General features: G+C 41.5%; 1 protein-coding gene across 10 annotated transcripts in view; it reads right to left on the reverse strand.

The window, feature by feature from the left end:
- Positions 1 to 27198, reverse strand: part of plekhm3 (pleckstrin homology domain containing, family M, member 3) — a 149660-nt gene that overhangs the window by 70122 nt on the left and 52340 nt on the right. For all 10 annotated transcript variants that reach the window (XM_072261321.1, XM_072261320.1, XM_072261319.1 and 7 more), the window contains 2 exons: positions 13789 to 13934; positions 2661 to 2854 (listed from right to left, as the gene is read on the reverse strand). In XM_072261321.1, the coding sequence (XP_072117422.1) occupies positions 2661 to 2854; positions 13789 to 13934 (340 nt within the window). The remainder of the gene's footprint in view (positions 1 to 2660; positions 2855 to 13788; positions 13935 to 27198) is intronic.

Below are 27198 nucleotides of genomic sequence, written 5' to 3' on the forward strand. Positions count from 1 at the left end.
ACTCTATCCCTCGACTTACGAGAGCTAACACCCCATAAGCTTTCTTAACTACCCTATCCACCTGTGAGGCAACTTTTAGGGATCTGTGGACATGTACCCTGAGATCCCTCTGCTCCTCCACACTACCAAGTATCCTGCCATTTACTTTCTACTCTGCCTTGGAGTTTGTCCTTCCAAAGTGTACCACCTCACACTTCTCCGGGTTGAACTCCATCTGCCACTTCTCAGCCCACTCCTGCATCCTATCAATGTCTCTCTGCAATCTTTGACAATCCTCTACACTATCTACAACACCACCAACCTTTGTGTCGTCTGTAAACTTGCCATCCCACCATTCTATCCTCACATCCAGGTGGTTAATAAAAATCATGAAAAGTAGAGGTCCCAGAACAGATCCTTGTGGGACACCACTAGTCACAATCCTCCAATCTGAATGTACTCCCACGACCACGACCCTCTGCCTTCTGCAGGCAAGCCAATTCTGAATCCACCTGGCCTAACTTCCCTGGATCCCATGCCTTCTAACATTCTGAATAAGCCTACTGTGTGGAACCTTGTCAAATGCCTTACTAAAATCCATATAGATCACATCCACTGCACTATCCTCATCTATATGCCTGGTAACCTCCTCAAAGAACTCTATCAGGCTTGTTAGACACGATCTGCCCTTCACAAAGCCATGCTGACTGTCCCTGATCAGACCATGATTCTCTAAATGCCTATAGATCCTATCTCTAAGAATCTTTTCCACAGACGTAAGGCTCACTGGTCTATAATTACCCGGACTATCCCTACTATCTTTTTTGAACAAGGGGACAACATTCACCTCCCTCCAATCCTCTGGTACCATTCCCGTGGACAACGAGGACATAAAGATCCTAGCCAGAGGCTCAGCAATCTCTTCTCTCGCCTCGTGGAGCAGCCTGGGGAATATTCTGTCAGGCCCCAGGGACTTATCTGTCCTAATGTATTTTAACCACTCCAACACCTCCTCTCCTTTAATATCAACATGCTCCAGAACATCAACCTCACTCATATTGTCCTCACCATCATCAAGTTCCCTCTCATTGGTGAACACCGAAGAGAAGTATTCATTGAGGACCTCGCTCACTTCCACAGCCTCCAGGCACATCTTCCCACCTTTATCTCTAATCGGTCCTACCTTCACTCCTATCATCCTTTTGTTCTTCACATAATTGAAGAATGCCTTGGGGTTTTCCTTTACCCTACTCACCAAGGCCTTCTCATGCCCCCTTCTTGCTCTTCTCAGCCCCTTCTTAAGCTCCTTCCTTGCTTCCCTATATTCCTCAATAGACCCATCTGATCCTTGCTTCCTAAACCTCATGTATGCTGCCTTCTTCCACCTGACTAGATTTTCCACCTCACTTGTCACCCATGGTTCCTTCACCCTACCATTCTTTATCTTCCTCACTGGGACAAATTTATCCCTAACATCCCGCAACATCGACCACATGTCCATAGTAAATTTCCCTGCAAAAACATCATCCCAATTCACACCCGCAAGTTCTAGCCTTATAGCCTCATAATTTGCCTTTCCCCAATTAAAAATTTTCCTGTCCTCTCTGATTCTATCCTTTTCCATGATAATGCTAAAGGCCAGGGAGCAGTGGTCACTGTCCCCCAGATGCTCACCCACTAAGAGATCTGTGACCTGACCCGGTTCATTACCTAGTACTAGATCTAGTATGGCATTCCCCCTCGTCGGTCTGTCCTCATACTGTGACAGGAATCCGTCCTGGACACACTTAATAAACTCTGCCCCATCTAAACCCTTGGACCTAATCAGGTACCAATCAATATTAGGGAAGTTAAAGTCACCCATGATAACAACCCTGTTATTTTTGCACCTTTCCAAAATCTGCTTCCCAGTCTGCTCCTCTGTATCTCTGTTGCTACCAGGGCGCCTATAGAATACCCCCAATAGAGTAACTGCTCCCTTCCTGTTCCTGACTTCCACCCTTATTGACTCAAAAGAGGATCCTGCTACATTACCCACCCTTTCTGTAGCTGTAATAGTATCCCTGACCAGTAATGCCACCCCTTCTCTCCTTTTTCCACCCTCTCTATCCCTTTTAAAGCACTGAAATCCATCCAAGCTCTCAGTTCATCACCTTTGTTCCTGATGCTTCTTGCATTGAGGTACACACATTTCAGCCCTTCTACCTTACTGTCTTTACACTGTTTATTCTGCTTCTCTTTCCTCAAAGCCTCTCTGTATGTTAGATCTGGCTTTACTCCATGCACTTCTTTCACTGCTCTATTGCTCTGGGTCCCATCCCCCTCGCAAATAGTTTAAACCCTCCCGAACCATGCTAGCAAACCTACTTGCAAGGATATTGCTCCCCCTCAAGTTCAGGTGCAACCCATCCAATCTGTACAGGTCCCACCTTCCCCAGAAGAGATCCCAACAATCTAAAAATCTAAAACCCTGCTCCCTGCAGAAGGATCAGTAATGGGAGGTGGGGAGTTGTGGAGAGAAAGGAGACACAGATAGGATAACACACAAGAAAATGATTCACTCTCCTCTAACTTACCAAAGTACTACTAGAATGTCCACCAATATAACTAGTAATTTTAGAATATATAGTGTTAGTACTCTCAGACTGGAAAGGAGTCTCATGCCACAGCTTGGGACATACCTTCGACGCAAATCTTCTGCCACAGAAGCTCTGCAGCTGAACAGGTATGCTCTCAGCGACTTGAGCTGCTGGCGCAAACGGAGGACTGTTGCCAAAGCATCCACGTGTTCATACAAGCACGGATTATCCTGCTGGATATCAATAAGCGGCTCTTCAGCGATGTACTCCAAGAACTCTTTTGCTTGCTTTGAAATCTACAGAAAACAAGAGATTTGAAAGTGGCACCAGATATTGCAGTGTGGTCATTACGCTACAGAATATAACAAGAAATTTAAAATCACAGCATTGCAGGTTTGTAACCTGAATGGTATGGGAGCACAGTCCCAGACACTATGCTCACCATAAATTGCTACAGAACATGGAAACCAGCTTGTCAGCCCACTGTGTCCACCATCTCCAACAATCCTATTTATCTTCTTGCACCCCACTCACCTTCACCCTCTCCTCAAGCCACCTGCAATCCATCTGCACAAGGAGGAATTTACAGTAGTGAAATAAATTTAACAACCAGTGGTCTTTTTAACTGCTCCCTCAAGCCACTATTTAAACTCAGGTATCAAAGCTATTGCAGGGCAACTGAGCCTGGCTATGAAAGTAATACCCACCTAATGAGTGAATTTTTAAAAATTAAACAGCTGAGATTATAAAAATCTTCTGATCAAACCCAACATATTTCAGTAGGTGTGGCAGAACTGGTAATACTTTGGCTTCTCATTCAGAAGTCATATGTTCAAGACTCACTCATATATGAACACAAAGCCCAGATGATACTCTCCATTGAATATGTAAGGAATTCTGAACTTCCAGAATTGCGATCTTCACGATGAGACTCAACATAATCTGATGGATGTAGAGGATTTCATGGAACAATTGCCAATGAACCTACTTATTTCATTTAACATGAAATAAACCGTTTATCTGAACAATGTGAAACCTGGCAGAGTAGAAGTTGACTCTGTGATATTTCTAATGAAATAACTAATATGCAAAGTATGTGATCATTACTATCAACATTACCTTATGTGCAAAAGAATAGCCAGCACTTCATTAACTTAACAGTGACAATACTTCATAAAATACTTTGGCTGTTAAGCACTTCAGAATGCTCTGAGGTGTTACATGTAGATCATATTTTAAAATTAATTTCTCTTGTTTTCCACAACGCCCAGATGCTTAGAATTATTAACTCTCCATTTTGTACAGGATGTATGATCCTCTGCATTTAAAAAACTACTTCACTAACTGTTGCAAAAGAAGATAAGATTGACAAATGAAATAAATGCTACAACTTACAATCCAGTTTACAGCTTCACAAGACTAAAGTGCCGAATTCAGTCTTTTTTTAATTATACTGCTGAGAGATCCAGAGGTTATAAACTTGAAAAGTTCAGTAGATGCATGTACTTACAAAACAGATTTTATGGGACTCCCAGATAACCCTCAGGTTTAAAAGGGGAAAAATGCTCCAGGGAACAGACAGGCCAGTAAAGTATCAGGTGCAATATTGCATGGGATCAGAATAGGCAGCCTTTTCAGAGTGTAGTTCCAGGGATAAGTATGCAATTGGTCTTAGTGTCACTGATTAGGGAGCCAAAACTCAGCAAGGTCTCCTGCTTTGACTACTGTCTACAACTTGCTCTGGCATTCTTCTCCTGGGTGCCCTCAAACATTGCAAGTCCAAGCTGGATACAGAAGTAGGTGACCAAAAGCTTGGTTTAAGGAAGTAGAGACCCACGGGGAGAAAATTTCAGGACTTATGGCAAAGCACCTAATGACAGGATTGCTAAAAGAACCAGAATGAAAACTGACATAATCCATGGATGCTCGTCAGCACCAATCCATCTACAAATTCTGCTCAACTTTTTTTACTAACTAAAGGTCCTATTTACAAAATATCCTCACTATTGGCACAGCCCACAAAGGATAACTGCACTCTGAATGCTCCTTATATACACAAATAGGCCATTCAGGCTAATTGATCTCAACTAGCACCAATGTTCCACATAAACTTCCTCCTGCTCTCACAAGATAACCTTCTGTTTCTTAAGAGACTAATGGTGTGTTAATTATGAAGCACACTCCTGTTTACATCACTGGTGCTGAAGTTGAGATGGTTGATAGCTTCAAATTGCTAGGAGTAATCATGGCCTGTCCTGGATCAAACATGCAGATGCCCTGGCCAAGAAAGACCTTCACCCCAAACTCCCATTGGGCAGAAGATACAAATGTCTGAAAGCATGTACCACAATCTATACTGCTATTATAAGACTATTGAATGGACCTTTTGTACAGTATGACAGACCCTTGAACTTATAATCTACGCCTTGCACCTTGTTCTTTGCCTGCAATGCACTTTATATGTAACTGTAATACTATATTCTGGGTTATGTTATTGCTCTTCCCTTGTATTACCTTGATGTACTGATGTGCTGAAATGTTCTGTATGGATGGCATCCAAAACAGTTTTGCAGTGTACCTCACTACATGTGACAATAAAAAACCAATATACTAGCTGATTTGCAGACTTTTACAAATATAGTCACTCACAACACTAAACTGATCACTGAATACAACCTATGGACTCACTTTCAAGTCATGTTCTCAGTATTATTATTTATTATTATTATTATTATTTGTATGTGCAGAGTTTGTCTTCTTTTGCACATTATTTGCTTGTCAGTCTTTGTGCATAGCTTTTCATTAATTCTGTTGTATCTCATTGTTTAACTGAGAATGCCTGCAAGGAAAATTTAATCTCAGGGTAGCATACAATGACATATAGATACTTGGATAATAAATTTAATTTGAACTGTGATGGTCCCTGCTGTAGGTGATTGCTACCATGAGCTTGGTGCTTGATTTGAACTCCTGATCTACTTCTCTTCAGATAAAGGAAGGCTGTACTGGCAAAACGGAGGCAGTGGTAAATTTCAGCATCAACCTCTGCCTTCGGTGGGAGGTGGTTCCCAAAGTGTGGAAGGTTTTATTTCTTGGGGGTGGGAGGAGGGGTGTGTTTTGATTGACAGGGATGGGTTAGGAAATTACTTTCTTCTTAGGAATGCTTAGTGCTAGTCCAATGCTCTCAAAAGCTTCACTGAATGAGTTAACAAAGACTTGCAGAGTCTGGGGATATGTACAAACATGTTATCTGCAAAATACTGTTCAGTGACTGAAGTCACAATGACCTTGGCAGGTTAACTGACCTCAGTAAATTGCCTCCAAGTGACAAGCCATATTTGGAGCAGTTGGGTGGTTTCCAAGAAAGAAGAGGGATAAGAAATAGAAAGAAGTGGGGGAATGGGATTTATGAGTTGTGCTCAAAGAGCTTCCTATACTGCAAGGTAACACCAGTCTGGAGTGGAGGTAAAGGTATCGTATTCCTCATATAGATTATCTCCACTCCAGGAGCAACTTGGAGGTATAGCACAATACCGGAAGGAGAGTTGTAGCAATGCTATAGCCTTGTTTAACCCTTGTTTAACCCATTCTATACTGGGTTTGGGTCTGTAATAGATTTGATGTTTTGAATTACAATAATCATGTCATTCATGATTATTGTAATCATGTACATGTGGAACAGAAGCACATTTTTCAGGTTATCCAAAGTTGAGGAGGACTCTTCAAGATCAGTGGCTTCAAAAGAGGCTGTGGACGGTGATTGATGCTACTCCCTGAAGTTTTCTTGTAGCTGTCACGTTAACAATAATCATGTACTCTGTACTAGAGAAGGATGAAACCAGCATTATGAGAAGTTCTTTGGTCACTGTGAAGTGGTTGAGTAAGACTTTGCCATGACATTCTCTGTGGCAGACAGCAAGGGATATCCCTTTACAAGAGAAAATCTGCAGATGCTGGAACTCAAAACAATACACAGAAAATGCCGGAAGAACTCAGCAGGCCAGGCAGCATCTATGAAAAAGGGTAAACAGTTGAGATTTTGAGGCTGAGACCCTTCATCAGGACTATCCCTTTGCCTGCAATCAAATTTCTCTCTTTTCTTTAAAGTGCTCACAGTACAGAACCTCCGAACTCCCGTACCAAACTCCCTTCTTCTACCAAAATGAGGGATATGAGGCTTAAAATCATGCCAGAACTCATGCCAAATTTTAGAGACTGAATATGGATTCCACGTGCTCCTCAAACTTTGCTGTTTTTCAGATACCGATCTGCCTTTTCAGCCTCGTCAGTTTGGGGTGCAGAAAGTCTGGAACCAGGTAGTGTGTGGCAGAATATCATCTACCACACACACCAAAGAGAGACCTTTCGTTGAGGCAATCTTCCAGATGCTGCTGCCCTTTGGTGCTCAAAATGCTCCCCTTTATTCTTGGTTCTCATCAGGGAAGACTTTTGGGTGTTTAGGCTATATATAGTCGTGGCAACTCTAAAAGCTGTCGTATTTATCAGGGCGGAGAAGATGGCAGCACGACGCAGTGCGCGCAGCCTCTCCGGCGAAATGATATCGTATTTGTTGAATAGGGTACCATGCACAATTCTGATTTGATGGAGACAGCCGTGAGAAGCACGGAGGAACATCTGGAGAAACTTCTGAAATGCCAGTTCACTGCCGCTGCTACTGTGCGATCGAGAATCTCCGGAGGTAAGGCCCCAAAATCCTTGGCTTTGCCTGCCGCTGACAGCCAGGGTTGGGGTCGAAGCACTCGGCAGAGATGGTGCTCGGTGTTCGGTGGCGGAGGACTAGTCGGAGGTTCGAAGTTTTCGGACGACTCAGGTTCAGACTGTGGTCGGCATGACAGGGAGAATTTTCTTCCTTCTCCCATCTGCGTGTGATGTGGGACTTTCGAGAGATTTCGAACTTTTTTTACTGTGCTCATGGCCTGTTCATCATCAAGTTACGGTATTGCTTGCACTGTTTAACTATATGTTATAATTATGTGATTTTTGTCAGTTTTTCAGTCTTGGTCTGTCCTGTGTTTCTGTGATATCACACTGGAGGAATAGTGTATCATTTCTTAATGCATGCATTACTACATGACAATTAAAGAGGACTGCGTATCCTCATAATCTAATTGTTGGATCTCCTGTGCACTTTGCACTCATCATTTGTTGTTCAGGTCACAAATTATTGTGTTCAGGTGCCTATAGATTTGTTTTCCATTGAAGTGCAAAAGCCTTTTAGCCCAAAAAATTAGATCCTGGATTTCCAAGACATTTTCATCAAACTAGTCCTAGCATTTTATTGTCTCAATATGTCTTTACAAGTGCTATTATAGCACTCTTAACTGCAGACTAAAAAAAAGAAGCAGCAATAGGCTATCAAATCACTTGCACTTTTTCTGCCATTCAGATGGCAGTTGATCCTTTCCCTCAACATCACTTTCTTCTGCTAATCCCATATTCCTCAATTCCTCTACTTCAATAATCCAGCATCCTCTGGATTTTAGTGGAGATTTTCTGGTGTACTGGACATTACTGTTAATAGTCCTCCCAGCACACATTTAGTTTAATGCTTTGAAAAGTATTACACAGCGGTATAATAAATTGTCCAGTGAATCAGGCAGGTTTAGAGGAAATGTGGGGAATGGGGTCCTAGTGATTTAAAAGGAGTGTGGGAAACAGAGCCTTGAGGAGTTTAAAGGATATGGGGTATCAGAACAAAGTGAGCCAGCTGCCTAACCATTGTGGTTTCCCCAAAATCGAATGGCAGATTGCCAGGGTATTCCTCCTTCCATAGTCCTCAGGGTAAAGAAAGGCCTTCTCACCTCAACCTGAAACAGCCAACTTCTTTTTATGCTGAGACAATTACTCCTGGTTCTATAAATCCCAGTTTAGCTTCCCTTATCCACGTTATGAAGTCTCATAATAACTATGTTGCAATGAGATTCTTCTTGAAAGTACAGCATACATAACCCACAAATCAATCTGCTGAACCTTTATTGGCCTCAATCATAGTCATTGAATTAAACACCTTTGAAATAGGCTCTTCAGCCTCGAGTCTGCATTGACTTATGCTCACCCCTGTCAAGTGCATCCTTCTGTAGAGGGAGATCCAAGAACATTCTGTGGTTGTTCACTGCCAGCTCCATCACAACGGCACCAGAATATGCAAACACTTAGTAGAGGTGGGACTCATAATTTTCCAGTTTTCAGCATGCTCTTCTGTACATGTGGTACACGTTTATTTGGTGTTGTCAGCTGCCCACTAGAGGGAGTTGATAACAATAGAATATAATGCCTTTTAAAGGAACCTCTCCCAACAGTGATGACTGCATTGGGGCAGACCAGGAACTGTGGGTACTTTGCAGCTCTGCTCCAGAACAAAGGACTTCACCTGTCAAACCAGCACCTTTTCATGCCATGGGGTCCTACAGAATGTCTGCTGAGCCTGGCCCAACTCAGCTCTTTGCCATAGTGCATTGTAGTGTCACTACTCTAACTCTCTGACCATGGTTGATTTCTAGTTCATTTGTTCTTTCATTCCAGCATGGAGTGCTCATTTGACATTATGCCTCTGATCACTGAGTTTCATTATCTAATGCTTGCGCTTTGGCCGTTTCTCTTCCCACACTTGAACACCTTTTAGGTGTGCCCTCACCTCGCTAACCTCTCTTTTTCTGCACTTGAGGGGCAATTATTATCCAACACGGGGCAAGCACTGAGGCACATTTCCGTCTCCAAGGTCTGGTATTGCAATGCTACTGGTGAGGAGAACTGGGTTCCTCACTGCAAGGAGTGATGGCATTGTTTAACAGATCCCTGCACCTATGCCCACTTACCTTAGCTAAAATAAGTAGGGGAGAGAACTGGCAAAAGTGAGGAAAAAGAAAATTGGCAAGAGAGGTGTTAACTCGTGAGAGCTTGATTAACGGAGGAAATAAATGAAAGAATTTGGATAGACTTCATTATTTAAATTACAACTTTGAATGTATAGCTACTGTTGTAATATAGGAAATGTGACACAAATTTATAGGCAGTCTGTCTGCCTAGGTACCATATCCGATGCGGACTTTGGTGACCATGGTTTTCCATATAGATCTATCCTTCGTTTTTTGGATGACTTCCATCTCTTCGATGTGTAGCTACCTGGCTATGCTTTTGATGTACATAAGCCGAGATCTTCCTCTAGGTTTACTCCCCTCAATCTTTCCAGAGAGTATGAGTTTTTCTAGTTCATCTTTCCACATGATGTGTCCTAGGAATCTGAGTTGTCTTTCTCTTATTGTTGGTATGAGTGATCTAACTGCTTGGGCTCTTCTGAGAACTTCTTCATTTGATGTGTGTGTGGTTCATGATATTTTTAACATTCTCCTGTAGAACCATAATTCAGCTGCTTCTAATCTCTTTTCCATTGCTGGAGAAATGGTCCAGCATTCACTTCCATAAGTCAGGACACAATAAATGTAACACTGCAGCATTCTGTTTTTAGTGTACGTGCTCATCCTTCTGTCTGTTAATATGGTCTTCATTTTTTGGAAAGTTTCTTTATAGGCAGTAGTATCCAATATAATTGTAAGCACTAATGGAATACCAGTGAAGAACGTACAAGTTTTCATCAGCATCCCATTTCATTCTCCTCTGACATTTACACACCCCAACCTGCTCAAGTGTTATTGCAGCCAGCCACTACAATGAGGCACTGAGGTCATATTTAGACCATTATTCAAGCAATGTGGATTCATTGATCCTCCATGTTAAATTAGATCACATTATTGTCACACCTGTCAAACACAAATCAGAATATAGGGCCTCCCTGGGTTACAAATGACCTGACTTACAGAAACACATACACACACAAAATGTTGGAAGACTGAATTTCTCCTGCATTTTATGTGCATTGCTCAAGATTTCTAGCACCTGCAAAATCTCTTGTGTTTATCACTTACAGAATACAACTTATGAATATTCTCTCATACAATTTTAAAACATTTTTCAATATAGTAACAATAATTACAAACTATTTTGTGGTATCTACTAATATCTGGATATAGTATATATACTACCAGTTCAATTATGAGTAATGTTAGGGCAATTATTTAATGAGATGAAAAAATTATAGCAAAATGTTTGCTGAGCAAAATGATATGGGTTACTATAGAAAATGGATGTTTCTGACTTGTGGAGAAATCGACTTACAGACAGTTCTCAGGAACTGAATCCTTATATAACCTGGGGACTGCATATGCATAGAAATATACTCCAGCCCCAAGGCTCCATTCCTTAAAAAGCAATCAGAGGCATCTTGAAGAATTTGGCCCTGAAGTCGGTCCCACGCAATGCAAGAACAGTGATCCTCTATGGATTTGGATTAGATAGATAGATAGATAGATAGATAGATATACTTTATTAATCCCGAGGGAAATTTGGTTTTGTTACAGCCGCACCAACCAAGAATAGAGCGTAAATATAGCAATACAAAAAACCCCCAAGAATCAAACAACAAAATGCAAACTATGCCAGATGGAAAATAAGTCCAGGACCAGTCTATTTGGCTCAGGGTGACTGACCCTCCACGGGAGGAGCTGCACGTTCGATGGATTAGAAGGAGTCTTCAGGTTTATAAAGTTATATCTGTTCAAAAAGTTGCATGCATTAAAGTTAATTCTCATTTACTAAACATCCTTTGAGCAATTAGATTTTAATTTCAAAAATATCAGATGTGAAGGAAGTCCAGAAGGTAAAGGAGCAGAATTCAGCCATGCGACTCACCAGGTTTGCTCTGCCATTCCATCATGGCTGATTTATTATCCCTTTCAGCCCCACTCTCCTGCCTTCTCCCCGTAACCTTTGATGTTCTTATTAATGAAGAACCCATCAACCTTTTCTTTAAATATACCTAATAACTTGGCCTCCACGTCCAAGGAATGACTAACTGAAGGGCAGTCAAGCATTATCCATTGTGGTATAAGTCTGTTTGTTTCCTAATTGGAGTGGAAAGACTCTGCTGGGAAAATGGATATTTTGAGTAACATTGAGGTGAAATAGCTAAAGGGAGGATGTCACGTCAGGATTTCCTATGAACTACATCCGGATTGCAATTCTATACCACTTCCAGCTGAGTCTTTGAAACAAACCAAGATTTACAGTGGTGACAAAACATCTAAGGTCCAAATAGGACATCTGATAATCATTGGAATTTCAGTCCTCCCTTGCCCTTGAAAGAGGAGGTTATAAGCTGAAGGCCCACTCTCAAAACCTGAGCACAATATTTGGAGCGGGGGTGGGGTGGGGTGGGGAACAGGGGATGCACTCATATAAAACCTAAGAGCAAGCCTCAATCTAACCTAATGTCTTAAAATTTTAATAAAATCACTTAAATTTTCTATATTCTAAGGGAAAAAATCTTAATTTTTGTGCATTATTCATTGGAACCCGAAAGTTATTAACAGGCAGGTACTCTTATCAATAAAATGTGATTCTGTGATATCATAAAGTTTCAACTGTATTTACTAATAATTTTTTTCTGCATCTTTTGGCCAGCCTTGCCATCACACCTGAAGGTCAAGCAGATAATATACCAACTGAAAGTATAACTACAGGAGCAGACAGTATCCTCAATCTTAAAACTTGCAAGGTGGAATGACAATTTCAGAGTCTGAACATCCATATCTGGGAAGAAGTTTACCTGGCAATCTCAGAGGTGCTAATTGTGACCACCTTCAAGAAAGAAGACTTCCAACTACGGGATCTACTGCTGTCTACCACAGGGAAAGTCATTGCTGGGTTCTTCAAAGCCACCTCCTCCCAGTGACTGACAATCAGAGTGTGGATTCCATCCATTTAAGGTCACAATGAAAATGATCTCCATCACGTACCAAGGCCAAGAAAAATTCCATCTGCAACAGCAACCACTATAAATGGCTTTTATTGGCCTCATTAAAGCATCCACAGAAATTCAATTCCCTTACATTTGCTTCACAATGAATGCAATACATTATCCTAACTCACCTGCCTACAAGAGATCTAATCTCTGTGAGTGCTGGTGTCAAATGATGCTGTGTTATTGCACAGATACTTGTCTCAATTTTTTTTTGCCTGAATACAAGACTTTTAGACATAGGAGCGGAATTACACCACTTGGCCCATTTTGCACATCACCTCCAACTAATCACACCAGTAAATGACTTGAATAACAGACAGTGCAGGAAACCACAGGTGTGCCGATAACTTTCAGTCAGGCAGCAGTAAAAGCAGCGTTGCTGCAAGACTGAAAATAATTATATAGTTGAGCGGTTAAAACTGTGGCAGATGGATTTCATTCTGGGTCTAATCAAGGGTGTATTTGTTGATCCTGTACATCTTTTTTATGACTGCAAGTCATTGCTGAATACTAAGAACATCAAGAACAATAGGATTATCCCATCAGTTGGTTGCCTGATAGTGATGGAGCTAGACTTATTGTATTCCATTGTCGTGTTGTCGGCTAGACTTGTTGCATACTGTTGTGCCGAGGTGGTGCGTGGTGATTGTCTTGGAGGTTTTTAATGTGATCACAAAACCCTGTTGGATATTGGTAATATAGAATACTGCAAGTCCATCCGGTTCACTGATGGTGAACCAGTGGTGGCGCAGCTGTGTTGCCTTGGTTCTGGCAAGGCCGCCTGTGTTCGTTCAGTGCTGCCCTCCAGTGTTTGCTCAGTGGAAGAACAAGCCAGACCAGGACAACATACTAACAAACTACAGTAATGCCAATCAGGGACTTGGGCTACATTATTATTATTATTTTCTTTGTGACTGTATGCTTTCTGAAATTGTAACCATATGCACTATTTGTGCAATGTGCAGTGTGCTGTATGCTGATGGTAATATGTTTTGCACCTTGGCCTGGAGGAATGCTGTTTCATTTGGCTATATCCATGTATGGTAATGATAATTACACTTGAACTTCCAAAGTTTGAGATCATCCACTTTCAGCAAAAAAAAGTAAACTACGTCCAAATGGTGAAAAGTCATAAATAATGGAGTTTCAAAGGGACTTAAGTAAAGAGATTTGGGGACATGGGGTGGAATTGTTTGTACAAGCCATTAAGATCCCATGAAAACGCACACAAAAAATGAACATTTATTAATATTGTACTGACCTTTATAACAAAAGGACTAGAATACAAGGTGGTAGAAGTAATGCTACAGTTGTCTCTGGACTTTGCAAGAGGTTGTAAGGGAGTAAACACACCTTGTGTTTTGTGGTGTCCCAGTTGTGAACCAGTCGAGCAGGGATCAGAAACAGATCATCCACGTGACAAGCTTGGCAATAGTACCACCCACTGTAGGTACACACCTTGGCAATCCCATAGGTCAAACCCACTGGTCTCTGACATCCTATTAAAAAAAACAGAATTTTTGGATAAAAACTGAAAATGTTGCAAATACACAATAGATCAGGCAGGATCTGCAGAGACGGGGAAAATTAAAATTAGCATTTATGGTAGATGACTTTCCATTTTTGGAATCATAAATGATAACAAAATGGAAATGCCTTCAGGTACAATGTAAAATCCTACACAATATCAAAAAGACCAGCTTTATTGATGTGAATTTATGACTAAATATTAGAGTTAATATCAAGGCGAACTCTTCTAAAGACCTTTGAACTAGTGCCCTGGGATTTTTCAATCTACCCATAGGACTTAACAACTTATTCCAAGTACCCTGTCTCTGACAAAGCAGCACTGGGTCATTAGCAGGAGTTGGTCCAGCAGTCTTCAAACTTTTCAGCAATAGGACCATCCACTGATCACATCAAGGTATATATGTCTAACTTATGGACACCTGCACATTATTATTAAATTCAAAAATTCAAAGTATGCACATACGTTTGTTCCAAGGAATGGCAGCACTAGTTTCCTCCCTCTTCACTTTTAGTCATTGATCTTTCTTATCAGGTTTGTGCTTTTGATGACATTCGTAATGATAGTGTGGAGGTATGATTACCATAGACTGATAGCTGTGTCTTTTCTCTCTTATGGATATCTGTAAAAACGGATTCCATTCACTACCTGGGGCAAGCCTTTAAATCATAAACACCAGGGTAGCTAAGAGCTGAAAAATGGAACTGTGGATTCCAACTTTAGTGAAAACTTAAGGATTTACCCTGGCTCAAAGAAGGCGGCAGTAGGGCTAGGTGTACCTAGAACGTGATGCCATACGCACTGCAGGTGAAGCTAATAGATGACATAAACAACAGATAAGATCAAAGTTCTACAGTCCAACCACATCTTGTCATGAATGGTGATTGTCAATCAAACAGCCAATGCAAGAAGACTTTAAGAACATCCCTAGTCTTGGTGAAGCAATTAAAGGTGAGCTTTGTTTGTTACATGTACATCGAAACACACAATGAAATGTGTCACTTGCTTTGGAGATGTGCTGGAGACAGCCGGCAAGCGTTACCATACATCTGGCACCAACACAGCATGTCCACAATATACTAACCCTAATTCATACACCTTTTGGAATGTGGGAAGAAACTGGAGCACCTGGAGGAAACCTACACAGTCACAGGAAGAATTTACAAACTCTTAACAAATAGCGGCAGGAATTGAACCCTGATCATACAGCCAGTGCTGAAAAGGGTTACGCTTACCGCTATGCTATAGTGCCGCCATGCAATTGCTATTACATTTAACCAGATATGCTGAGCAGATAATCCATCCTGGTTTCCTTCACCCCCTGACCCCTATCAGCTACCCCAAAGATCTCTACCAACAAAAAAGACAAATTTGGTCCATTTGAAAGAGAGAAATCTTAAAGATTAATGGATACAATGAAGGCTCCAAGCTGCAGAACCATCTCCAGCCAAGCTGTTCCAATATGTTTACACCAATGGCATCTATCCAAATGTAAATCTGCAAGGCACATCTCGAAGAGCAGAACAAATTCATTTCTGGCTTAGGAGTTTTTTTTCTTAATCATCTGAGGTGTAATGGAAGGTGGGATAGACAATGCCATCAATTATCACTTACACCAGGGACTCCCAGCCTGGGGTCCACAGACTCCTCAGTTAATGGTAAGGGTCCACGGCATAAAAAAGGTTGGGAATCCCTGATTTACACAAAAATCCTGTTCATTAATGTTCATTTGCTGCTTCATAAAGTGCACTCAGCTCCAGGCCTCATCCCAGCCTTGAGCCCACCATAGACCAGACAGCTGATTCCAGAATAAGGGAGTCTTTGATGGCAAGGCAGCATCTAACCAAATGTGACATTAAGGAGCTGAAACAAAACTGAAATTAATGAACCTCCAGGAGAAAATAACACTGTGACTGTGTACTAGCTAAAAGCTGCTGATTACTTGTTAGACTTAGTGACTTCTGCTAGAAACAGTAGATGGAAACAAAATTGGAACTCAGTTACAACATACTCTAAAGCACGAATCTTAACACAAATACAAGGGACAATAACAACTGATTTGATGAGACACCAAAGTTTATTATCAAAGTATGCATATGTCACCATATACAACCTTGAGATTCATTTTCTTGCAGGCATTTACAGGAAAATAAACAAAGAATCTATGAATATAATAATGTGGTGGCATCCGTTAGTCTCGCGAGACCATGGATCTGCGCCTGGAAAGTCTTGCTTCAGTCTGTGTTAGAGCAGCGCCTATTGTGGCTGTAGAGTCCCACACGGGAGTGACAGTCTCGGCTGCAGCGACTGCACTTGGAGGCACTGTCCTCCAGTGTTGTCTTGGTGGTGTTTTTCCGATGAGTGCGCTTTTCTTCAGCAGCAAGCCTCAGCTTCTCTTCTCCTCTTTTCAGACCTCTGCATAGGTCCAGCAAAGATTCTTACAAACAACCAAAGTGCAAAAGACAAATCATGCAAATAATAACAGAAGTATATAAATAATACTGAGTTGTAAAGTCCATGAAAGTGAATCCATAGGTTGTGGAGTTTGTTCAGTGTTGGGGTGAGTGAAGTTATCCAGGCTGGTTCAGGAGCCTGACGGTTGCAAGGTACTAACTCTTTCTGAACCCAAGGCTCCTGTACCTTCCTGTCTTATGGTTGTTTTGAATCTCTGTAGATTTAAACCTCAAGCTTGTCATTACGGACTTCAGGGGAGCAATGAAGAACACTGAGGAAACACTGTGAGAAGCAAACATACTGGAAGAAATACTCAAGTCCCTGTCACATTCTTCACTCAAGCTGAAACAAGGCTCCAGCCCCTTCACCTTCTCCACCAGTGTCAGCCGACATCGCAGTGTTTAGGCTGGTACAACACACCTGGATGGAATAACTGAACAATGTGTGCACAGCATCATCAGCTAGTGTCGTAAGGGATGACTGAATGTCCAAAAACAAACCCACCCCCAACACAGCTTTTACCACTGCAAACAAAATAAGCAAAGTAAAAATATATCACTGACCATTGTCACAGCAACTACACAATAAGGGAGAGATAAAACCAAGCCTCTATAAATAAAGCAGCAAGTTGGTTACAAAGCACAACTGTAAATAAATGGTAGCACTATGGTTTAACTCTTTCTATCAGTGGTAGGGCAGAAGATGTCAGGTTCAAGGCCAGATCAGCACCATGCACAGCTGTTAAAACAAACCATGTTAATACACAATGGCCTCAGACACCACCTAGTTTTATCCCTTAGTCTGATAATAGCAAAAGCAAAGTATGCAGCCCCACCTCAGATACTCTGTCGCTAGTCAGGGGCCTACAGCTGTTACTTGGATGAGGACAGGGCTGTGCTGAAATGTGCTCACCTCAAATGATCGAATGGCCTAACAAACATCAGTCATGAGCAGTATTAACATGGATTAGAAAAGGCAATGGGGTTTGGAGTTGGGGAAGGGTGCTGCCAAATTAATTCATAGTCTGGAATGGAGTGCCAGGACACAAATTCATGCATGAAATTTCCATACAAATCATTTCTTCTGCTGTAAATTAGCAAGGTGTTGTTCTCCTGGTATAATTTAGGGAAGGGCATACTTCACATATTTATACGATCATTTACCATCCCCCCCCATGTTATTTGCTACAGCTTTATGAAAGAGCCATTCAGTTGTTCACTTCCTTTCTTGTACTTCATAATCCTGCACACCATTTCTTTTTGAAAGGAAATTAAATTTGTATTAAAACTCCCTTCTTCAGTCAGAGCACTAAATATGAGAAGCGAAACTTCATGCTACAACTGTACAAGGCATTGGTAAGACCAAATCTGGAGTACTGTGTGCAGTTCTGGTTGGGTAGCTATAGAAAGGATGTCATTTGCTGGAAAGGGTACAGAAAAAAAATTCACAAGGATGACACCAGAATTGGTGGCCTTGAATTATAAGTATAGATTGAATAGGCTGGGTTCCACTAACGCTCCACCCCAAAGGGATAATAGAACCTGACGAGTGACCTGAAAGAGGCTAATAAAATAATGAGGGCTATAGATATGGAGGGTAGTCACAGTTTTTGTTTCCGGGGAGTCTAAAACTTGAGAGCATAGATTTAAGGTGAGTTAGGGAAAAAATTAAAGGGGATCTGAGGTGCAAGTTTTTCCACATAGATAGTAGTGGAATCTGCTGCTAGAGGAAGTGGCAAAGGCAGACATAATTACAACATTCAGAAGACATTTGGGTGGGTACATGGACGGTAAAGCTTCATAAGGATTAAGGGGCAACTGCAAGCAAACAGAACTAGCTTGAGTAGGAAATTTCAATGTTCAAGTTCAAAGTGTATTTATTATAACAAAGTTTGTAACCGATATACAATCTTGAGATTCGTCTTCTTGCAGGCAGACACAAAACAAAGAAACACAATCGAACTCATTAAAAAAACCCATACAACTACTACTGTCAAACACCCAATGTGCGAAAAAGGAACAAATCATGCAAACCATGAAAGTAAACAAACAACACACAGAACATGAATGAACTGCAGAGTCCCCAAAGTGAGTCCACAGACACAGAGCCAGTTCAGCGCTGAAGTGAATGAAGCCAGTCAAGGAGCATGATGCCTGCAAGCCACAGCTATGGAGCCAGTTCAGTGCCGAGCCGAGTGCTGAGGGTTGCAGGCTGGCATGGACAAAGTGGGCTGAAAGGACTGCTTCATGCTGTATAACTCTATGATATACGACTAAATTTTCTTCTACCACCACTCCAGGCAGTGCATTTCTGATCATAACTCTGTTAGTTCCTACTCGTTGCCTTGCCAATTAATTTAAATCTACATATTCTGGAGTGTGCTGGATAACAAGCACTGGACTTGTCACTCTCAGTTGAGCATTCAGAATGAACATTGCTGCCAGATAAATGGAGCTGCCATCTTCAAGACAAATTGTTGAATGCATTTAACCTATTTGAAGGCATACAAAACCCCACATCAGTATTTTGGGGGATAAAGAAGCAAGGGCAGTTTAACTTGCTATGTTGACCAATCCTCCTGAACCAGATTATCACGTCATTAGTGTTAGAGAGACCTTGCTGGTGCATCGGTAAACTGCCCCATCAGCAACCACAACAAAACCACAATTCAAATGTCTTGAAGCCACAATGTAAAAATTTGTCTTTTTCCCTTCATCAGTGTAAATAATTTTCATGGAAGTCTGAACTAAAATGTCTTAAATTTCAATAATTGTCCCTTAATGTTCACTGTAACAACAACAGGAAGAGAGACACTGACATTAGGAGACAAAGGTTTGCCTCAATTTGACTTTAATCCCTTGAATAAGAATAACATCTTTTAGGCTTCATGGCAAAAGCTCGTAAAGCACACAAAAAAATTAAAGAATCTGCATATGATCAATAAGAGAATTTAATCAGAATATATCATGGAGTGAGCACATTCAAGGTAAATTGCCTCTGGAGTCAGCACCTCCTTTTTACCTGCTGCCAGATAGTGAAATGGGAAGGTGGGGGGGTCGGAAACAAGATCACTGAGAAGTTGTAGATATTTCTAACAATTCACTGACAATTCAATGTTACTGAGTATTATTTCACTATTATCAAGATGTAATGCTTTTACATTTGTTTAATAGTTCAAATTATTAAGTCACTCATAACAGTGAATAGTGTTACGGATGGATGTAATAGGCCATTGCTGAACTAACCCTGGAATTCATGAGCTGGAATTTGTTTATGATTATTTTGGCTCTCATTCTATCAGATCACAACATAGTGCATAACTGGGCAGCAGCCAATTCCTGGATGTATGCTCAGCAGCTATTCTGAAGTGACTGAAGTGATAGTCCTTTGACTGGGTAGGAAAGGACTGCCCCACAAAGTCTCAGGAATCCACAGGTCACCCCTTCAACATTCGGGAATTTTGAGATTGCTCGTCTTCAACTAAAACAGATGTTGTAGGACTTCTTTTGATAAACGTGGAGCTCCACTTATTTCATCTCAAGTGATCAAGGAGGCACATGCGCTGGTTTTCAGCAATGCCTGTTCTATTCAGCATTCTACGCCATGCATCACGGTGCTTGAATAGCAGGACTAAGTTTTTTTTTCCACTACCACCATGTCTGAATTGCATTATACAACTACTTATTTACATAGATGTTAGAAAGAGGGGGAAAAAAACACCACAAAGGAAGTCGTTCCTTTGATGTTACATTCTAAAGCAACGCACGATGAGAAATGTATTCACTCTTCGGTACTAATTAGTCCCGTTTGTTACATGAATGGAAAGTCTCAGTACCTCACCAACAGGAAGACAGTCTACCTACAGTGAAGAGGCTGGAGAGTGTGCACTCCCTGTCCAGACCATACAGCCCTTTGTAATATTTCCCAGGGTCAGGGTTCGATTAGCGTTAAAGAATAGAACATTGAATCAGACTTAAAAATAAGGGAATAGAAGGGGGTAGTGGGGGTAGAGAGAAGAAATTGGGACAAAGCTTTGTTCACTGAAAGCTTCATTTAACAACACTGGCTTCAAACAGAACATTTTTAACCTTGAATCCTTCACAGTGACATCATTGGAAGGGAGAGATGGCTTTCTCTCATCCCTAAACTTACAGCATTTCTCAATGCTCTCTCAAAATACTGCTGAGCACCAATCCAAATTCACAAAACATACAAAATGATTTAAGTTGAGAATAGAATCAATTACAGCATGCTGCATAAAAAGATATTAAAAATAAAGGGCTCTAAAATTTTCAAAGTACAACATTTTGAAATTTTGAATATCAAGTCCTTAGAAATGTAAAGGGCTCAAATCATCTCCCAAAGACCAAACACCTCAATGGTCCACCAAAAATCTTGCTGACCTACAGAACAGATGGTGGATGGAAGTATTCAGCAACAAAGTAACTACTTAGATATGTATGGGATTCTTCAAAACAGTCAAGACCATCTATGTTCCAAACACACAAGCTGTCAGCCTAGAAAGGAGAAGACAAAGAGCCGGTCAGCACCCTCTAGCAAAAACACTTAAACACCTCAATAGAAAGAAACTGTCTGACATGGCTGTTCTTGACTGCTGCCATCTAAGTGCTACCCAGCTTGGCAAGAGCTTGAGATACCACATAAGAGCAGGAGATCAACAAGAACCTTGGAGCAGTCAAAATCCCTGGAAGTATTGAAACATGAGCCACAGGTATCTGCCACAAACTACTCACCTCCTCTTGACTTGGATAGTTTTCTTGGAGATCTCAGAGCTACACAAAGGGGGCAATTCTGAATGAGGCCATTGCAGAGGAGTCTAACTAGTGATTGTCACAAAAAATGCCATCACATCGATCCAGTCCACTAACTCTCCCCAGTGCTCATAGAGCTCCCTCCCTGTCCAAAATGGTGATTCTCCACCCAATAAGTAAAACAGATATGACTGACAGAATGTGAGAAAATCCAAAATAAATACAGATATCTGCAATGGTCTCAAAAGAAGACCATAACTCCATCAACCATTATGGAGTATCCATTTATTAATTTGATTAAAAAATCACTATTTTAAATTTGCAACTCATGACCCTAGCCTACAAGTCCAGTACAGACCCAATCCTAATGCAGACTGGGGTCAAACAAGGCCACATCACCACATCAAATATCTCATCAACCTCTTTTGCTAAAACATTTCATCTCAGCTCCAACAAGTTCACCCAGTGGACTGCAGTTAATCTACAGGATGAACATTCAACTTCACCGTTTTGGCACAATGGTATGGTAACTCATAGGTTAGTGCAATTGCTGGACAGTGGCAGTGATCACTGTTCAAGGCTCAAATCCCACTACCGCCCGTAAGGAGTTTCTACGTTCTCCCCGTGACTATGTGGGTTTCCTCTGAGATCTCTGGTTTCCTCCCAAAGACATGAGCTAGAGTAGGCATACTATGATGGCATCGAAGGCATCGTGACGCTTGTGGACTGCCCCCAGCACAATTCTCAGATTATGTTGTCTGTTGACACAAAATGACGCATTTCACTGTCTATTTTGATGTTTCTATGTACATGTGACAAATAAAGCTAATGCAGCACCATGTAAGAATTTCTTGTGTCCAGGATTGGAATTGGAACTGGAATACTATTGTCACGTGTACCGAGGAACAGTGCAAAGCTTGATGTATACTGTTCACACTGATCAAATCATTACACAGTGCATTAAGGCATGGTGACACTTGTAAAATAACACAAGGTAAAATAACAGAATACAGAAAAACAAGTGCAACAGCTACAGAGAAAGTGCAGCGCAGATAAATAATAAGGTTCAAGATCAAAACAAGGTAGCGTGCGAAGTCAAGTTACCTTTTCCACTTATTACCTCCCAGCTTCTCACTTCATCGCCCTTCACCTATCCATTTGGCTTCACTCATCACCCTCCAGCTTGTATCCTTCCCTCTCCCCACTTCTTATTCTGACTTCTTCTCCCTTCCTTTCCAGTCCTGATGAAGGGCCTCAGCCCAAAACCTCAACTGTTTATTCTTCTCTATATTTACTGCCTGACCTGCTGAGTTCCTCCAGCATTTTGTATGTGTTTCTCTGGATTTCCAGCATCTACAGAAGCTCTTATAATTAAGACAGAAGTTGTCTTTGAGCCTAGAGTATGTTCTTTCCGGCTTCAGCATCTTCGGCCCGATGGGACGGGGGGAAAACAGAATATCAGGGATGGGTGGGATCTTTGATATGTCAGCTGCCTTTACTGAAGCAGTGGGAAGTATAGACAGAGTCCATGTAGGAAAGGCTGGGTTCAGTGATGTGCTCAGCTGTGTCCAAAATTCTCTGCAGTATTTTAGTTCCAAAGCACTTGTCTTACTAAGTTCTTTTGAATCTAGATAGAATAGCTTACTATGATGTGTCAATTAAAATTGGTAAAGGTCTTTGGGGACATGCTAAGTTTCTTTAACCATGTGCACAGTACACATCTCATATTATTCAGCAGAAACCCCGGGCATCCAAGTGTGAGGAACAGCTAGAATCATTGCTGATCATACTGGAGGTTGGAGGTCTTCCTCAAGTGCACTTTCCAGGAATTATCCTGCAGGTTAACTAGCTAGGTACAGAGAGGCTGGCAATGTATGAATTCTTCAAGAGGACAGTGCCATCCAACCAGTTTCCAGGACTGAGTACTTCTCCTGTGACTCAACTATGCAAACTTGAAAAATTGTGACTGAGGTTATGGTGCAACAGTATCAGGCAATACACAATACTTACTTAAAGCATTGTGGTCCATTTGGTCACCCTGCTACAGGAAAGTAAACTAGTAAGTGCAGAAAAAAATCAAAGACGTTGCAAGAACTCATTAAACTGAGTTATAGGAAGAGGTTGGACAGTTAGGACTTCTTTTCCTTGGAGTACAAGGGAACAACAGTTGATCGGATGGAAGTGTACACGATTATACGAGGTAAAGATAGGGTGAATGCTCTAAGCCTTTTTCCCAGGTTGTTAAATCAAGAACTGGGGGACATATGTTTATGGTGAAGGGAAAAGATTTAATAAGAACTTGAGAGGCAACTTTTGTGTTATTTTTGCACACAGGGTAGTGGGTATATGAAATGAGCTGCCAGAGAAATTGATTGAGGAAGGCACAATAACAATTTTTAAATGACAGATGGACAAATAAATGCATAGGAAAGGCTTAGAAGGTTATAGGCCAAACAGGACTACTTCAGATGGGAATATTAGTTGGCATGGATGAGTTGGTCTGAAGTGCCTTCTTCCATGTGGTATGAATCCATGACTCTGTTAGATATTATGGCAGACAATTAAACTGTGGTAGCCCAATGGCTGATCAGTTCCAGATTCACTCATAAAAGATGGGAAGGTGTAGTGGTCCCTGTGGGCTTTGAATTCTAGCAGAAATCAATAACCTCTGAAGTGAAAAAGTTAGTGGAGTGGAGTTGGGGCAGGAACTGAGTGGGTGGTAAATGGATTAGAGTGAAAAAAGTTAATGCAAATCCCGCTTCAATTAATAATCAAAAAGAAAATCTCTATAATAAGAATAAACACAAGATGAAGCAGGAACATGGACCTACCCAAATAAAATAAAGTCAAATGATGAAGACAGACTACATCGACTAAATGTGCTCACAGCAATTGAGAGGCAACTATTCTATTGAATAAAGCACTGGATAGCAAAAAAATTACTTCTTTTGGAAAGAAATTCTGAAACCAGTGGGCTTTACTTTAAAATTAGAGATAGGCTTTGGAAGAATGAAAGCGGTGCACATCTCCTAACCTGTAGTGGAAATCTGAAACAATGCCACGGTTCTTTAATCTTCAAAATTTAGGAGGAGGAGAGATGGCGACGCGACGCAGCGTGCAGTGGCCACTCCGGTGATGAATATTTGTTATCTGTCAAGGGTACTGTGCACAATCCTGATTTGATGGAGACAGACGTGACAGCGCGTAGGAACATCTGGTGAAACTTCTGAAATGCCTGTTTCGCTGCCGCTGCTACTGTGTGATCCAGAATCTCAGGAGGGGAAGGCCCCGAGCCCTCGGCTTTGCTTGTTGCTTGGTGGCCGGGGCAGGGTCAAAGCGCTTGGCAGAGATGGTGCTCGGTGTCGGAGGCTCGAAGTTTTCGGACGGACTCAGAGTCGGCTGTGGTTGGGTGCTTTCAGGGTGCTGCATCGGCAAGTTTGCGGCGCTGGAGGTTCATGGCAGGGAGAGTTTCTCCCTTCTACCGTCTGCATGAGATGATGGGCTATCGGGACCTTGAGACATTTTTTTTACCGTGCCCATGGTCTGCTCTTAATCAAATTACGGTATTGATTTGCACTGTTGTAACTATATGTTATAATTATGTGGTTTTTGTCAGTTTTGGTCTTGGTCTGTCCTGTGTTTCTGTGATATCATACTGGAGGAACATTGTATCATTTCTTAATGCATGCATTTCTAAATGACAATAAACGAGGACTGAGTGTCCTCATAATCTAATCTACCTAAATTGAAAATGCAGACATTTTGCCAGATAAAAACTGGTGCATAGATCAGTTATGATCTGATAGAATGGGCAGACAGGATTGAGGGGCTGAATGGTCTGTTCCTAGAAGTCATCCAAAACATTGATGCCCAAGAAAATAATGCAATTCCCAGGAGCTTAACTAAACTAACCTGAATGATTCAACACACACATTACCTAAAATGTACCCCACAAATGATGTTGTTCGTGTCCCCTTACTCGTCCCCAAATTCTGACACATCGATTCAACGACAGAGAAAAAAAGCAACAAAACATGCCAGCCCACATCCTGTCACCCTACACAACTAATGGTGTTTAAACGTCAATCAACCGGCTGATAGAGACAGGGCCCACACATCTTGCATTACAATTTAAATAGCTTTTACTAAGTAAATAACACAGGCCCTGAGGTGCCAATAGCTGGGATTAGTTTACTTAAAAAGCAGTTTTGCCATCCATTGGCTTGGATGGAACTTGCAGAATAAGACAGGGTTATTACTGTAGCTTTAATGGTCTTTCTGGCACTTTCTTTTAATTTCCGCACTGTCACTGCCACTTTCTGGCCTCAATTTGTCAAGCCAAACAATGCGGGATTTGTTTGGCCAGTAAGGTCTCAATTAGACATGGCTTTTGGCGTATTATTCGCCATTCATGCACAGTACAATGGGAGTAATTACAGGAATCTGTGCTGAGGGGCTGAGGAATTTAAAGTTTTAAAAAAACGTGTTTTTTTTTCTCTTCCCTCAGTCCCATACAACTTAACTGGCTGCCTCCTTGCCTAATCCATTGACAAAAGTGACAGGACTGCTCTTGTCAATTCAGAGAGGTCAGCTGATAAATGGATATGGGGCAAGGTGGTTGAATTCGAGCAACGACCCTGGGTCACTGGTTCTGCAATTACCTGGCTGAATCCTGACAGGTGTGTGAAAGTACGGAATGTGGCAGCAGTGTGAAAGGAAAGTCAAATAAAAGGAAAGAAAGGATCCAGTTTCAGGCCTGGCATGATCCTTCATTTCTTTGGTGTGAAATATAATTGGCTGCACTAGGAAGTTATGGAGAAATTATAGTGCATAAAGGAGACAATCCCACTTTTGCCACCGGTAAGCGATTTCTTCCCACCATTCCAATAGGCTGCCGTGCAGATTTTAAGTTAGTTTAACGCTGCAGGATGTCAGATGTACTGCTGGCTACCTATTTTCATGCTGCTTTCTGTTAGAAAACCAAGGCTCAGTTTCATCAGCAAACCTCAGCCATGGCTCAGTGATAGCATAAGACATAGGGGAATTAGGCCATTTGGCTCACTGAGTCTGCTCTGCCATTCCATCATGGCTGATTTATTAACCCCCTCAACCCCATTCTGCCTTCTCCTTGTACCCTTTGACACCCTTACTTATCAAGAACCAATCAACCTCCACATTAAATATACCCAATGACTTGCCCTCCATAACCATCTGTGGCAATTAATTCCACAGATTCACTAACCTCTGGCAAAAGAAATTCCTCATCTCTGTTCTAAAAGGGTATCCTTGTATTCTAGCCCTAGACTCTCCTACTATCAGAAACATCCTCTCCACATCAACTCTATCTAGGCCTTTCAATATCTGATAGGTTTCCATGAGATTCATCTACTCCCCTCCATCCCCGTAATAATAGAATGCCATGGGTTCATGTCCCAATCTAAGGACCTGAGCAAAAGACTGAAATACCAAGATCAGTACAGAAACAGTGCTGCACAGTTTTGGACTCCAACTTTCAGAAGAAACAATAAACCCTCATAGCTGGATACAACAGATTTTGCAGTGCTATTCTAACCCTCTGGCCCTACACTCCCCTACTACCAGAAACATCCTCTCCACATCAACGCTATCTAGGCCTTTCAATATTTGATAGGTTTCAATGAGATCCATACATCCATCCACTCTCCCCACGCTCCCCCCCACCACCCCCTGTAATAATAGAATGCCAAGGGATCATGTCCCAATCTGAGCACGGGGCTGATATACCAGGATTAGTACAGAAACGGCTCTGCACGGTTTGGGACTCCAACTTTCAGAAAAAGCAATAAACCCTCATAGCTGGATACAACAGACTTTGCAGTACTATTCTGAAGGGCTGGGTACTTGCCCCAAAGTTGCATCCACTGCATCTAGTGTGATGTTCATTTGTGCATTTTGGCTAGGTTATTTCCTGTGCTTGAAAAATTATCATGCTTCAGAAGTACTTTACTGGCTCCTAAATGTTTTTGGGAT

Source organism: Mobula birostris, chromosome 6 (genome assembly GCF_030028105.1).
Source record: "Mobula birostris isolate sMobBir1 chromosome 6, sMobBir1.hap1, whole genome shotgun sequence".
Lineage (NCBI taxonomy): Eukaryota > Metazoa > Chordata > Chondrichthyes > Myliobatiformes > Myliobatidae > Mobula > Mobula birostris.